Raw genomic sequence first — 16,372 nt, forward strand, 5'->3', positions numbered from 1 at the left:
TGGCTAGATTTAATAAATAATAGTTTAATGAGTTGTTGTGTGTATAAAGCAACTCATCTAATTGATAGCAATGTCTTAGATTAGATTAGATAGGATTTAAGATGTATTGGAATGGGGGTTCATATAAATGTATGGCTTTTAATTGCATAATCTTTAGTCATGGCTGAACATGACTTGTGATGACAGTTTACCTTTAACAAAATCTGTTATTATTTTTAGTTTTCAGAACCTGGGCATTCAGTGTGTCCGTAGAAAAGAAGTCAGAGATGCCATACATATGAGAATGATCCGCAAAATCAATCCTTTTGGTGGTAAGTTATATTAGTTTTATTTTTGTGTTGAGAATATTATATATATTTAGTGGCAAAAAAAACTTACACTTAATGCCAGTTTAACTTCCCTGTGGTGTTTGTAGTGTTACTGTGGTGTGTTTGTATGCTTTATGTATAATTTGTGTAGTGTTACTGTGGTGTGTTTGTATGCTTTATGTATAATTTGTGTAGTGTTACTGTGGTGTGTTTGTATGCTTTATGTATAATTTGTGTAGTGTTACTGTGGTGTGTTTGTATGCTTTATGTATAATTTGTGTAGTGTTACTGTGGTGTGTTTGTGTGCTTTATGTATAATTTGTGTAGTGTTACTGTGGTGTGTTTGTATGCTTTATGTATAATTTGTGTAGTGTTACTGTGGTGTGTTTGTATGCTTTATGTATAATTTGTGTAGTGTTACTGTGGTGTGTTTGTATGCTTTATGTATAATTTGTGTAGTGTTACTGTGGTGTGTTTGTATGCTTTATGTATAATTTGTGTAGTGTTACTGTGGTGTGTTTGTGTGCTTTATGTATAATTTGTGTAGTGTTTCTGTGGTGTGTTTGTATGCTTTATGTATAATTTGTGTAGTGTTACTGTGGTGTGTTTGTGTGCTTTATGTATAATTTGTGTAGTGTTTGTGTGGTGTGTTTGTGTGCTTTATGTATAATTTGTGTAGTGTTACTGTGGTGTGTTTGTGTGCTTTATGTATAATTTGTGTAGTGTTTCTGTGGTGTGTTTGTGTGCTTTATGTATAATTTGTGTAGTGTTACTGTGGTGTGTTTGTATGCTTTATGTATAATTTGTGTGGTGTGTTTGTGTGCTTTATGTATAATTTGTGTAGTGTTACTGTGGTGTGTTTGTGTGCTTTATGTATAATTTGTGTAGTGTTTCTGTGGTGTGTTTGTGTGCTTTATGTATAATTTGTGTAGTGTTACTGTGGTGTGTTTGTATGCTTTATGTATAATTTGTGTAGTGTTTGTGTGGTGTGTTTGTATGCTTTATGTATAATTTGTGTGGTGTGTTTGTGTGGTGTGTTTGTATGCTTTATGTATAATTTGTGTAGTGTTTGTGTGGTGTGTTTGTATGCTTTATGTATAATTTGTGTGGTGTGTTTGTGTGGTGTGTTTGTATGCTTTATGTATAATTTGTGTAGTGTTTGTGTGGTGTGCTTTTATGCTTTATGTATAATTTGTGTAGTGTTTCTGTGGTGTGTTTGTATGCTTTATGTATAATTTGTGTGGTGTGTTTGTATGCTTTATGTATAATTTGTGTGGTGTGTTTGTATGCTTTATGTATAATTTGTGTGGTGTGTTTGTATGCTTTATGTATAATTTGTGTGGTGTGTTTGTGTGGTGTGCTTTTATGCTTTATGTATAATTTGTGTAGTGTTTCTGTGGTGTGTTTGTATGCTTTATGTATAATTTGTGTGGTGTGTTTGTATGCTTTATGTATAATTTGTGTGGTGTGTTTGTATGCTTTATGTATAATTTGTGTAGTGTTTCTGTGGTGTGTTTGTATGCTTTATGTATAATTTGTGTGGTGTGTTTGTATGCTTTATGTATAATTTGTGTGGTGTGTTTGTATGCTTTATGTATAATCTGTGTAGTGTTTGTGTGGTGTATTTGTATGCGTTATGGTATAATCTGTGTAGTGTTTGTGTGGTGTGTTTGTATGCTTTATGTATAATTTGTGTAGTGTTACTGTGGTGTGTTTGTATGCTTTATGTATAATTCGTGTAGTGTTTGTGTGGTGTGTTTGTATGCTTTATGTATAATTTGTGTAGTGTTTGTGTGGTGTGTTTGTATGCTTTATGTATAATTTGTGTAGTGTTTGTGTGGTGTATTTGTATGCTTTATGGTATAATCTGTGTAGTGTTTGTGTGGTGTATTTGTATGCTTTATGGTATAATTTGTGTAGTGTTTGTGTGGTGTGTTTGTATGCTTTATGTATAATTTGTGTAGTGTTTCTGTGGTGTGTTTGTATGCTTTATGTATAATTTGTGTAGTGTTTGTGTGGTGTGTTTGTATGCTTTATGTATAATTCGTGTAGTGTTACTGTGGTGTGTTTGTATGCTTTATGTATAATTTGTGTAGTGTTACTGTGGTGTGTTTGTATGCTTTATGTATAATTTGTGTAGTGTTACTGTGGTGTGTTTGTATGCTTTATGTATAATTTGTGTAGTGTTTGTGTGGTGTGCTTGTATGCTTTATGTATAATTTGTGTGGTGTGTTTGTATGCTTTATGTATAATCTGTGTAGTCTTTCTGTGGTGTGTTTGTATGCTTTATGTATAATCTGTGTAGTGTTTGTATGCTTTATGTATAATTTGTGTAGTGTTTGTGTGGTGTGTTTGTATGCTTTATGTATAATCTGTGTAGTCTTTCTGTGGTGTGTTTGTATGCTTTATGTATAATCTGTGTAGTGTTTGTGTGGTGTGTTTGTGTGCTTTATGTATAATTTGTGTAGTGTTTGTGTGGTGTGCTTGTATGCTTTATGTATAATTTGTGTAGTGTTTGTGTGGTGTGTTTGTATGCTTTATGTATAATTTGTGTAGTGTTTGTGTGGTGTGTTTGTGTGCTTTATGTATAATTTGTGTAGTGTTTGTGTGGTGTGTTTGTATGCTTTGTGTATAATTTGTGTAGTGTTTGTGTGGTGTGTTTGTATTCTTTATGTATAATTTGTGTAGTGTTTGTGTGGTGTGTTTGTATGCTTTTTGTATAATCTGTAGTGTTTCTGTGGTGTGTTTGTATGCTTTATGGTATAATCTGTGTAGTGTTTGTGTGGTGTATTTGTATGCTTTATGGTATAATCTGTGTAGTGTTTGTGTGGTGTGTTTGTATGCTTTATGTATAATCTGTGTAGTGTTTGTGTGGTGTGTTTGTATGCTTTATGGTATAATATGTGTAGTGTTTGTGTGTTGTATTTGTATGCTTTATGGTATAATCTGTGTAGTGTTTGTGTGGTGTGTTTGTATGCTTTATGTATAATCTGTGTAGTGTTTGTGTGGTGTATTTGTATGCTTTATGGTATAATCTGTGTAGTGTTTGTGTGGTGTGTTTGTATGCTTTATGTATAATCTGTGTAGTGTTTGTGTGGTGTGTTTGTATGCTTTATGTATAATCTGTGTAGTGTTTGTGTGGTGTATTTGTATGCTTTATGGTATAATCTGTGTAGTGTTTGTGTGGTGTATTTGTATGCTTTATGTATAATTTGTGTAGTGTTTGTGTGGTGTATTTGTATGCTTTATGTATAATTTGTGTAGTGTTACTGTGGTGTGTTTGTATGCTTTATGTATAATTCTTGTAGTGTTTGTGTGGTGTGTTTGTATGCTTTATGTATAATTTGTGTAGTGTTTGTGTGGTGTGTTTGTATGATTTATGTATAATCTGTGTAGTGTTTGTGTGGTGTATTTGTATGCTTTATGGTATAATCTGTGTAGTGTTTGTGTGGTGTATTTGTATGCTTTATGTATAATTTGTGTAGTGTTTGTGTGGTGTATTTGTATGCTTTATGTATAATTTGTGTAGTGTTACTGTGGTGTGTTTGTATGCTTTATGTATAATTCTTGTAGTGTTTGTGTGGTGTGTTTGTATGCTTTATGTATAATTTGTGTAGTGTTTGTGTGGTGTGTTTCTATGCTTTATGTATAATCTGTGTAGTGTTTGTGTGGTGTGTTTGTATGCTTTATGTATAATCTGTGTAGTGTTTGTGTGGTGTGTTTGTATGCTTTATGTATAATTTGTGTAGTGTTTGTGTGGTGTGTTGTCTGATTTCCACTTGAATGCTTTCATAAATAGAAATTTTAAAGGGATATAAAACCCCATAATATTCATTTGTTCACACAGAGCATACAAATTAAAAAAAGTTTCCAATTTACTTCTATTATTAAATTTGCTTAATTCCCACAATATTATGTGTTGAAGAGATACCTAGGTAGGCATCTGGAGCACTACATGGCAGGAAATAGTGCTGCCCTCTAGTGCTTTTGAAAAACTGCTGCTATATAGTGCTCCAGAAATGTCCAGGCTCCTAAGCATACGTCCCTGGTTTTTAACAAAAGATACCAAGAGAACCAAAAAAAATTGATATTAGAAGTACATTTGAAAGCTGCTTAAAATCACATGCTCTATCTAAATCACAAAATAAATATTTTGGGTTTCATATCCCTTTTAATAGTTTTTTTTTTTTTTTAATCAGTTTATAAAATGCAAAGTGAGTGAACAGAATAAAACTCTAAATCAAATCAATATTTGGTGTGACCATACTTTGCTTTCAAAACATCCATTTTTCTAGGTACACCTGCACAGTCAGGGATTTTGTAGGCATATATTTAGGTGCTAAATAAGAAACATAAAGAAGAGACAGGGTGCAGCCCCTCTAAGTGCAGTATATTAACATAAACAATATATTTCTTTACAGTCACAAATAAAAACTCACAAGATGTGACCTCAAACAAAATGAGGTATGATAAGGGCACCTGAAAACCATAAAGGTCTCTAAGCGATCTCCATCAGAGTTCCGCAAAGGCAAAGGATCTCAGAAGTCTGGTGTATAGACATGCACACACTGTGTTCCAGAGTATGTCTTCCGATTTCCAGATGGGATCAGGTTCTCCAAATTTCCCCAATAGTATGGGTCCAAATAAAAGAGTATAGTAACTCGATTAGAAAACAACAAACCAGCTGTAAGCAAACAAACTTGGTCGGCAACTTGCAACAGCTGATCGAGATAGCGTGAGGACGGTGGACTTGGCCTTACGCGTTTCGTAGGGATTCTCCCTACTTCGTCAGAGGCTATATTCCGGTGCATGGTTAAATTATTGTAACAAGCAGGTGCTAATGAACATTAATTTAATATCTAGGTTGAAACACAATCATTAACAGAAACTGCTGTGTAGAAGGAATAAAACTGGAGCATCCAAACTCTGATAACAAGTTAAGGTTGCTGAAGACAGATCATGGCAAGACCGAGCACAGCATAGCAAAGAATCAGGCAGGCACACCCAAATACTTCAATTTATTTAACACGTGGGAAGCAGTAACAGAAGAGACTGAGCACAGCAACAAGACACAAGGTAGTTATACTGCATCAGCAAGGTCTCTCCCAGGCAGAAATTTGAAGGCAGACAGGGGTTTCCAGATGTGCTGTCCAAGCTCTTCTGAAGAAGCACAAAGAAACAGGCAATGTTGAAGACCTTAGACGCAGTGGTGCAGCAGATAAAAGACAGATCGTGCTTACTATCTTGTGGAATCAAAAGATGTCCAGCAGAGCCATCAGCTCTGAATTTTCAGAAACCAGTGAGTCCTTGGTACACCCACTTCTACTATCAAGAGAAGTATGGTAAGAAGTCGTCTTCATGGAAAAACCCATACCTCTGACGTAGAACAATGCCAATCAACTAAAGTATGTACAATAACAAATGGACTGGGTTGCTTAAAATGGCAGCAGGTGCTCTGGACTGATGAGTCAAAATGTGAAATATTTTACTGTAGCATGAGGCAGTTTGCTGAAGGGCTGGAAAGTGATACAAAAATAAGTATCTGCAGTGAACAGTGTAGCATGGTTGGAGGTTCCTTGCAAGTTTGGGGCTGCATTTTTGCAAATAGAGTTGGGGATTTGATCAGAATTAATGGTCTCCTCAATGCTGAGAAATACTGGCAGATATTTATCCATCAGCCATTACCATCAGGGAGGCATCGGATTTGCCCCAAATTTATTCTGATAATTGACAATGACCCCAAAGATACAGACAAAGTAATAAAAAACTATCTTCAGTGTATAGACAAACACATGGAAGTGATGGTATGGCCCCCACAGAACCCTGATCTCAACATCATTGTGTCTAGGATTACCTCAAGAGACAAAAGCAACTGAGCCTGGCTAAATCCACAGAAGAACTGTGGTTAGTTCTCCAAGATTTTTGGACAACCTACCTGACCTGTTGAGTTCTTTAAAAAACTGTGTACAAGTGTTCCTAGTAGAATTGATGCTGTTTTGAAGGCAAAGGGTGGTCACACCAAATATTGATGTAATTTAGATTTTTCTTCTATTTACTCACTTTGCAGTTTGTTAATTGAGAAAAATAAATATATACTGTATATATATATATATATATATATATATATATACACACACAGACAGATAGATAGGTATTACTAGTGATTATGGTATTTGACTTTGTGTTCTCATTAGGGTTTAATCTATCTAATGGCAAAGCACTATAAAATATGGTATTTGTACTACAAGCAAAACACACATCATTGTTTCCTCTTAAGTTTATTTGGTGATGCATCAAATGTTCATTGAAAAGAAAACTATTTTAAGAAACAGCATTATTAGCTGCTAAGGCAAGTTAAACCAGGGTGTGCACAGAATGATTCAACTATATTGAAATCTGAGGTTTTGTGCATTGATTAATTAAAAAAGGATGGAATTTAAATTTACTGTAATTATGTATCGTAAATGTTTGTGTTGGTACCTTTTTGTAATTTTAATGCCTCTAGGTTTCCTGAGTGGCAGTGGCTCTGAAAAAGCTCCACCTCTGAAAGTATTGGACTTTTCTGAATGTAGTCAGTTGATCTGAGTTTTAATGCCACCATTAAAGTAAATGTAAATTTTCAACGAGTGCCCATTTTTTATAAATACTTTAAAAAACAGGGGCACTTTCATTGATGGAAGTTTACATTGCACCGGATTTGTAGAAATTCTTACCTTTTACTTCTCCAAAACCGGATCGCCTATCCCAGCCTCAGTTCCGCTGTACTGACTTCAGAAATGACAAAACCGGCTTTCTCCAATCATGGCTTCCCCCCCAGAGTGTCCATCTCGTGATGCCCGGCTGTGATTGGAGGAAGCCGGTTTCGTCATTGCAGTGTTTGTACAGCAAGGAAGAAAAAGGCGGGGGATTGGCGATCCGGTTTTGGAGAAGTAAAAGGTAAGTATTCCTACAAATCCGGTGCAATGTAAACTTTCATCAATGAAAGTGCCCCTGTTTTTAAAAGTGTTTTTAAAAGACAGGCACTCATTGACATTCACTTTAATACCTCTGCTTAGAAGGAATAAATGGTAATTTGCAATTGTAATTTAACTCTAATTACAAATGTGCAACTTCTTCTTTGTCCTCTTCTTCTTATTTATTGATAAAGCGCCATCAAATTCTGTTGTGCTGGGTATGAGTAGTAAGAGGTCATAAGTGTTAATGACAAACACTGTGGGAGACTTTAAGAATGCCTGTGAGCTTAAGGCTATCCTACAAACTAGATAAGTTTTATACTTTTAGGAAAGATTGGGTAGAATTGTTGGGCCTATTGTTTTCATCTACTTCTGATATCTATGTTTTATGATTCCTGATAAAAAGAAATAACGATATATAAAACTGACAAAACAAATTAATACAAAAGCTGGAGGGATCTGCTTTAACCCCTTAATGACAGAGGACTTACCAGGTACGTCATGGAAAAACATTCCCTTAATGACAATTGACGTACCTGGTACGTCCTCTGTTGTTAGAAGCGCTGGAAGCGATCATGATCGCTTCCAGCTGCTTACAAGGGATTGTAGTGATGCCTCAATATTGAGGCATCACTGCAATCCCTTATTTTACCCACCAATGCAGAAAGGGCCACTCTGTGGCCCTCTCTGCATCGGACTATAGTGATCTCTCATTCATTGGTGGGTGGGAGCAGCTTCTGGGAGGACCATTAAGTATATGCTCCCGATCGGTATTAGTCTTGAGTAGTTCCCTCAATATCGGCGGTTGCAGCGGGGGGGGGAATGGGGGCAAAATATGACCGGAAGAAATAGAAAAAAAAAATATAATTAATGCAGATGCCTGGGGTCCTGGGGATCTTCTTTGAGTAGTAAGGGATCTGGGAGGGAGAGGGATGTAGATTATTAAGGGGGGCCCAGCTACACTACAGAAAACATATTTTTCATCTAAAAAGTAAAAAAAAAACTATTTTTGGGGGCAAATTGGGTACTGGCAGACAGCTGCCAGTACCCAAGATGGCGGCAAATAGGTAGAGGGGGAGGGTTAGAAAGATGTATGGGGGGATCAGGGAGGTTGTGGGGTAAGGGGGGATGCAGACTGCAGACAGTATGAAAAAAAAAAAAAAAAGATTTTTATTTCAGTACTGGCAGACTTTCTGCCAGTACTTAAGATGGCGGTGACAATTGTGAGGTGGGGGAGGGAAGAGAGCTGTTTGAGGGAAGTCAGGGGGGGATCAGGGGGTGGGATGTGTCAGGTGGGAGGCTGATCTCTACACTAAAGCTAAAAATTAACCCTACAAACTACCTAATTAACCCCTTAACTGCTGGGCATATTACAAGTGTGGTGCGCAGCAGCATTTAACGGCCTTATTATTACCAAAAAGCAACGCCAAAGCCATATATGTCTGCTATTTCTGAACAAAGGGGATCCCAGAGAAACATTTACAACCATTTGTGCCATAATTACACAAGCTGTTTGTAAATAATTTCAGTGAGAAACCTAAAATTGTGAAAAATGTAACAGTTTTTTTTTTTATTTGATTGTATTTGGCGGTGAAATGGTGGCATGAAATATACCAAAATGGGCCTAGATCAATACTTTGGGATGTCTTCTAAATAAAAATATATACATGTCAAGGGATATTCAGGGATTCCTGAAAGATATCAGTGTCCCAATGTAACTAGCGCTAATTTAAAAAAAAAAGTGGTTTGGAAATAGCAAAGTGCTACTTGTATTTATGGCCCTATAACTTGCAAAAAAAAAAAAGAACATGTAAACATTGGGTATTTCTAAACTCAGGACAAAATTTAGAAACTATTTAGCATGGGTGTTTTTTGGTGGTTGTAGATGTGTAACAGATTTTGGGGGTCAAAGTTAGAAAAAGTGTGTTTTTTTCCATTTTTTCCTCATATTTTGTATTTTTTTTTACAGTAAATTATAAGATATGATGGAAATAATGGTATATTTAGAAAGTCCATTTAATGGCGAGAAAAACGGTATATAATATGTGTGGGTACAGTAAATGAGTAAGAGGAAAATTACAGCTAAACACAAACACTGCAGAAATTTAAAAATAGCCATTGTCATTAAGGGTAAGAAAATTGAAAAATGGTCCGGTCATTAAGGGGTTAAAGAGCATATATTGTCTTTTCATCTGATGTCTTGTGAGAGCATGTGTAGATTTTTAAATAAAACTGTTTAGCATTTTTGCTATTACTCTGTTTAAAAAGCCTTGTTTTTTTTATTTACTTATCAAAACTATATATATCCTATATTATAAAAGGCCAAGTGTTTGTCTGAAGCCGTCATGCGCAGTAGAGACAAACACTTGGCCTTGAGATAGGGAGCGCGAGGTACACAAACAGCTGTGAGGTCTGGGGAGCGCGAGGTAAGCTACTCAACAGCTGTGAGGTCTGCTGCGTGAGAAGCAGCCACGCGCTCCCCAGACCTCACAGCTGTTTGTGGCCGACGGGAGCGTTGCGATGGGGGCGTGGTCGGGCGTCGCGAGGGGCGCGGTCGGGCGGGTGTCGCCGCGATGGGGCGTGGCCGGGCGGGGTCCCGCGATGTGAAGACAGAGCAGGAGAGGGGGGGGGGGGAGAAGGGCCAAAGGGGGGGGGGGGAGAGCCAAGGTGGGGGAGAGCCAAAGAGAAGGGGGGGAGAGCCAAAGAGAAGGGGGGGGGGGAGAGCCAAAGAGAAGGGGGGGGAGAAGGGGGGGGAGAGCCAAAGAGAAGGGGGGGGGAGAAGGGGGGGGGGCAAAGAGAAAGGGGGGGAGAAGGGGGGGGGAGAGCCAAAGAGAAGGGGGGGGGGGGAGAGCCAAAGAGAAGGGGGGGGGGAGAGAGAGAGAGAGCCAAAGAGGAAAAAGAGCAAAAAAGGAGATAGAGCCAAAGAGGGGGGGGGGAGAGAGCCAAAGAGGGGCGGGGAGAGAGACAAAGAGGGGCGGGAGAGAGCCAAAGAGGGGGGGAGAGAGCCAAAGGGGGGGGAGAGAGCTAAAGGGGGGGGAAGCCAAAGAGGGGGAGGAAAGAGAGCCAAAGAGGAGAGCAAAAGAGGGGAGAGAGACAAAGAGGGGGGAGAGAGAGCCAAAGAGGGGGGGGCAGAGCCAAAGAGCGGGGGGGGGGAGAGCCAAAGAGGGGGGGGAGAGCCAAAGAGGGGGGGAGAGAGCCAAAGGAGGGGGGGAGAGAGCCAAAGGGGGGGGGAGAGAGCCAAAGGGGGGGGGAGAGAGCCAAAGGGGGGGAGAGAGCCAAAGGGGGGGGAGAGCCAAAGAGGGGGGAGAGAGAGAGCCAAAGAGGAGAGAGAGCAAAAGAGGGGAGAGAGCAAAAGAGGGGAGAGAGCCAAAGAGTGGGGGGGGGAGAGAGCCAAAGAGGGGGGGAGAGCCAAAGAGGGGGGAGGAGAGCCAAAGAGGGGGGAGGAGAGCCAAAGAGGGGGGGGAGAGAGCCAAAGAGGGGGGAGAGAACAAAAGAGGGGGGAGAGAACAAAAGAGGGGGGAGAGAGAGCAAAAGAAAGGAGGGAGAGAGCCAAAGAGGGGAGAGAGAGAGCAAAAGAGGGGAGAGAGAGAGAGCAAAAGAGGGGAGAGAGAGAGCGAGCAAAGGAGAGGGGGGAGAGAAAGCAAAAGAGAGGGGGAAGAGAGAGCAAAAGAGAGGGGGGAGAGTGCAAGGGGTGGGACCGCTGTACTGCAAAAAATGGCCCGTGTACACAGGCTTTAGTACTAGTATATATATAAAAGTTCAAAAAAGAAAGCACTCCCTGGTCATCAGTGACCATCCTCTTTATTATGTGACGTTTCGGAAACCACAAACGTCCCTTCTTCTGACAAACACCAAGTGTAAAAAAGAAAACATTTATAGGCCTTTGTAACCCTCCCCCTCTGGGCTACCAATCAAAAATAGCCGTGTGCAAAAGTAAAAGTGAGCCGTGTGCAGACTCTATGTGTCAGCTCGATAATGAGTTGGTGCACACCCTCTATTTATTGCTCACACCGATTTTAAAGAGTGTATTTATTGTTTTGTTCTCTAGACATACAGCACATATTCATTATCGAGCTGACACGTATTGTCTGCACACGGCTCGCTTTTACTTTTTCCACACGGCTAATTTTCGATTGGTAGCCCAGAGGGGGAGGGCCTATAAATGTTTTCTTTTTTACACTTGGGCCTAGATTTGGAGTTTTGCGGCCAAAGGGGTGCGTTAGCTACGCGTGCTTTTTTCTGGCCGCACCTTTTAAATACCGCTGGTATTTAGAGTTCACAGAAGGGCTGCGTTAGGCTCCAAAAAGGGAGCGTATAGCATATTTACCGCCACTGCAACTCTCAATACCAGCGGTGCTTACGGACGCGGCCAGCTTCAAAAACGTGCTTGTGCACGATTCCCCCATAGAAAACAATGGGGCTGTTTGAGCTGAAAAAAAACCTAACACCTGCAAAAAAGCAGCGTTCAGCTCCTAACGCGGCCCCATTGTTTCCTATGGGGAAACACTTCCTACGTCTGCACCTAACACCCTAACATGTACCCCAAGTCTAAACACCCCTAACCTTACACTTATTAACCCCTAATCTGCCGACCCCGCTATTGCTGACCCCTGCATATTTTTTTTTAACCCCTAATCTGCCGCTCCGTACACCGCCGCAACCTACATTATACCTATGTACCCCTAATCTGCTGCCCCTAACACCGCCGACCCCTATATTATATTTATTAACCCCTAATCTGCCCCCCACAACGTCGCCGCCAGCTACCTACAATAATTAACCCCTAATCTGCCGACCGCACCTCACCGCTACTATAATAAAGTTATTAACCCCTAATCCGCCTCACTCCCGCCTCAATAACCCTATAAGAAATAGTATTAAAGGATTACTTTCTGTTATAATTTTTAAGCTAAACAACTAACATATTAAAGTTAATAAACATTAATTAAAACCTACTGACCTATATTTTCTCCAAAATGAAGTTTCATAACGTTCTAAAAGTTATATCTTTTATTCACCGATGATGTCACGTTATCCTGCCCACTATTTTCAGCACTGCATGTTCAAAATACTTAAACCAATAACTTTGTGTTTAAAGCGCCATTTTGAAACCTAGGTATTGTAAACGGATTGGTACAGAGCAAAGGATACTCATGAAGTGGGTTTGGAAAACAATTACATTTGCAGACAAGATTTCTGATATACGGTAGAGATATGTTAATGAAATGCTATTGATAAAAAGTGTATTTGGGGTAGTTAGTTAGTAACAGGCATAGAAAATATTTACTTACAGTGGCCCTTTAACCCCTAATCTGCCCTCCCTAACATCGCCGACACCTAACTTCAATTATTAACCCCTAATCTGCCGACCGGACCTCACCGCTACTATAATAAATGTATTAACCCCTAAAGCTAAGTCTAACCCTAACACCCCCCTAAGTTAAATATAATTTAAATCTAACGAAATAAATTAACTCTTATTAAATAAATTATTCCTATTTAAAGCTAAATACTTACCTGTAAAATAAACCCTAATATAGCTACAATATAAATAATAATTATATTGTAGCTATTTTAGGATTTATATTTATTTTACAGGCAACTTTGTATTTATTTTAACCAGGTACAATAGCTATTAAATAGTTATTAACTATTTAATAGTTATCTAACCTAACACTACACTATCAATAAATTACTTAAATAAAATACCTACAATTATCTACAATTAAACCTAACACTACACTATCAATAAATAAATTAAATAAAATCCCTGCAAATAAATACAATTAAATAAACTAACTAAAGTACAAAAAATAAAAAAAGCTAAGTTACAAAAAATAAAAAAATTAATTACAAACATAATAAAAATATTACAACAATTTTAAGCTAATTACACCTACTCTAAGCCCCCTAATAAAATAACAAAGCCCCCCAAAATAAAAAAATGCCCTACCCTATTCTAAAATTAAAATAGAAAAGCTCTTTTACCTTACCAGCCCTTAAAAGGGCCTTTTGCGGGGCATACCCCAAAGAATTCAGCTCTTTTGCCTGTAAAAAAAAACATACAATACCCCCCCCACAACATTACAACCCACCACCCACATACCCCTAATCTAACCCAAACCCCCCTTAAATAAACCTAACACTAAGCCCCTGAAGATCTTCCTACCTTGTATTCACCATGCCAGGTATCACCGATCGCTCCAGGCTCCAAAGTCTTCATCCAAGCCCAAGCGGGGGCTGGAGATCCATCATCCGGCTGAAGAGGTCCATCATCGGGCTGAAGTCTTCATCCAAGCCCAAGCGGGGGCTAGAGATCCATCATCCAACTGAAGTCTTCTATCAAGCGGCGGCTGAAGAGGTCCAGAAGAGGCTCCAAAGTCTTCATCCTATCCGGGCAGAAGAGTAGATCCGGACCGGCAACCATCTTCTTCCAAGCGGTGACAAGCGGCTCCATCTTGAAGACCTCCGGCGCGGATCCATCCTCTTCTTCCGACGTCCTAAGTCCGAATGAAGCTTCCTTTAAATGACGTCATCCAAGATGGCGTCCCTCGAATTCCGATTGGCTGATAGGATTCTATCAGCCAATCGGAATTAAGGTAGGAAAAATCTGATTGGCTGATGGAATCAGCCATTCAGATTCAAGTTCAATCCGATTGGCTGATCCAATCAGCCAATCAGATTGAGCTCGCATTCTATTGGCTGATCGGAACAGCCAATAGAATGCGAGCTCAATCTGATTGGCTGATTCAATCAGCCAATCAGATTTTCCCTACCTTAATTCCGATTGGCTGATAGAATCCTATCAGCCAATCGGAATTCGAGGGACGCCATCTTGGATGACGTCATTTAAAGGAAGCTTCATTCGGACTTAGGACGTCGGAAGAAGAGGATGGATCCGCGCCGGAGGTCTTCAAGATGGAGCCGCTTGTCACCGCTTGGAAGAAGATGGTTGCCGGTCCGGATCTACTCTTCTGCCCGGATAGGATGAAGACTTTGGAGCCTCTTCTGGACCTCTTCAGCCGCCGCTTGATAGAAGACTTCAGCCGGATGATGGATCTCCAGCCCCCGCTTGGGCTTGGATGAAGATTTCAGCCCGATGATGGACCGCTTCAGCCGGATGATGGATCTCCAGCCCCAGCTTGGGCTTGGATGAAGACTTTGGAGCCTGGAGCGATCGGTGATACCTGGCATGGTGAAGACAAGGTAGGAAGATCTTCAGGGGCTTAGTGTTAGGTTTATTTAAGGGGGGTTTGGGTTAGATTAGGGGTATGTGGGTGGTGGGTTGTAATGTTGGGGGGGTATTGTATGTTTTTTTTTTACAGGCAAAAGAGCTGAATTCTTTGGGGTATGCCCCGCAAAAGGCCCTTTTAAGGGCTGGTAAGGTAAAAGAGCTTTTCTATTTTAATTTTAGAATAGGGTAGGGCATTTTTTTATTTTGGGGGGCTTTGTTATTTTATTAGGGGGCTTAGAGTAGGTGTAATTAGCTTAAAATTGTTGTAATATTTTTATTATGTTTGTAATTAATTTTTTTATTTTTTGTAACTTAGCTTTTTTTATTTTTTGTACTTTAGTTAGTTTATTTAATTGTATTTATTTGTAGGGATTTTATTTAATTTATTTATTGATAGTGTAGTGTTAGGTTTAATTGTAGATAATTGTAGGTATTTTATTTAAGTAATTTATTGCTAGTGTAGTGTTAGGTTTAATTGTAACTTAGGTTAGGATTTATTTTACAGGTAATTTTGTAATTATTTTAACTAGGTAGCTATTAAATAGTAAATAACTATTTAATAGCTATTGTACCTGGTTAAAGTAATCCTTTAATACTATTTCTTATAGGGTTATTGAGGCGGGAGTGAGGCGGATTAGGGGTTAATAACTTTATTATAGTAGCGGTGAGGTGCGGTCGGCAGATTAGGGGTTAATTATTGTAGGTAGCTGGCGGCGACGTTGTAGGGGGCAGATTAGGGGTTAATAAATATAATATAGGGGTCGGCGGTGTTAGGGGCAGCAGATTAGGGGTACATAAGGATAACGTAGGTGGCGGCGCTGTGCGGTCGGCAGATTAGGGGTTAATAATTGTAGGTAGCTGGCGGCGACGTTGTGGGGGGCAGATTAGGGGTTAATAAATATAATATAGGGGTCGGCAGTGTTAGGGGCAGCAGATTAGGGGTACATAAGGATAACGTAGGTGGCGGCGCTGTGCGGTCGGCAGATTAGGGGTTAATAATTGTAGGTAGGTGGTGGCGACGTTGGGGGCGGCAGATTAGGGGTTAATAAATATAATATAGGGGTCAGCGGTGTTAGGGGCAGCAGATTAGGGGTACATAAGTATAACGTAGGTGGCGGGGTGTGCGGTCGGCAGATTAGGGGTTTAAAAAAATTATTATAGTGGCGGCGATGTGGGGGGACCTCGGTTTAGGGGTACATAGGTAGTTTATGGGTGTTAGTGTACTGTAGAGCACAGTAGTTAAGAGCTTTATGAACCGGTGTTAGCCCAAAAAGCTCTTAACTCCTGTTTTTTTTCTGCGGCTGGAGTCTTGTCGTTAGATTTCTAATGCTCACTTCAGCCAAGACTCTAAATACCGGCGTTAGAAAGATCCCATTGAAAAGATAGGATACGCAAATGGCGTAGGGGGATCTGCTGTATGGAAAAGTCGCGGCTGGAAAGTGAGCGTTAGACCCTTTCCTGACTGACTCCAAATACCAGCGGGCGGTAAAAACCAGCGTTAGGACCCCCTAACGCTGGTTTTGACGGCTAACGCCAAACTCCAAATCTAGGCGTTGGTGTTTGTCAGAAGAAGGGACTTTGTGGTCCCGAAACGTCACATAATAAAGAGGATGGTCACTGATGACCAAAGTCCAGCGAGTACTTTCTTTTTTGAACTTTTATATACCTTGCAAAAGCACCCTGGCAGTTGAAGTGTGGTGGTGAGAGTGCACACACAATACTACTTGGATATATATAAATTCCACGAGTATCTGCACTCTCACTGCCAGGTAATCAACGACCAGGGTGCTTAGTCAGGATACATTTCAATAGTAAAACATATAGACTGCACTCACTGGATTTGTGGGAAAAAAATAGATTTATTTTGTTATATCATA

General features: G+C 39.8%; 1 protein-coding gene across 1 annotated transcript in view; it reads left to right on the top strand.

The window, feature by feature from the left end:
- Nucleotides 1-16,372, top strand: part of REL (REL proto-oncogene, NF-kB subunit) — a 149,052-nt gene that overhangs the window by 95,413 nt on the left and 37,267 nt on the right. Inside the window, exon 5 of the mRNA XM_053712043.1 lies at nucleotides 220-311. Coding sequence (XP_053568018.1) covers nucleotides 220-311 — 92 coding nt within the window. The remainder of the gene's footprint in view (nucleotides 1-219; nucleotides 312-16,372) is intronic.

This window comes from Bombina bombina, chromosome 4 (genome assembly GCF_027579735.1).
Source record: "Bombina bombina isolate aBomBom1 chromosome 4, aBomBom1.pri, whole genome shotgun sequence".
NCBI classification, from domain to species: domain Eukaryota; kingdom Metazoa; phylum Chordata; class Amphibia; order Anura; family Bombinatoridae; genus Bombina; species Bombina bombina.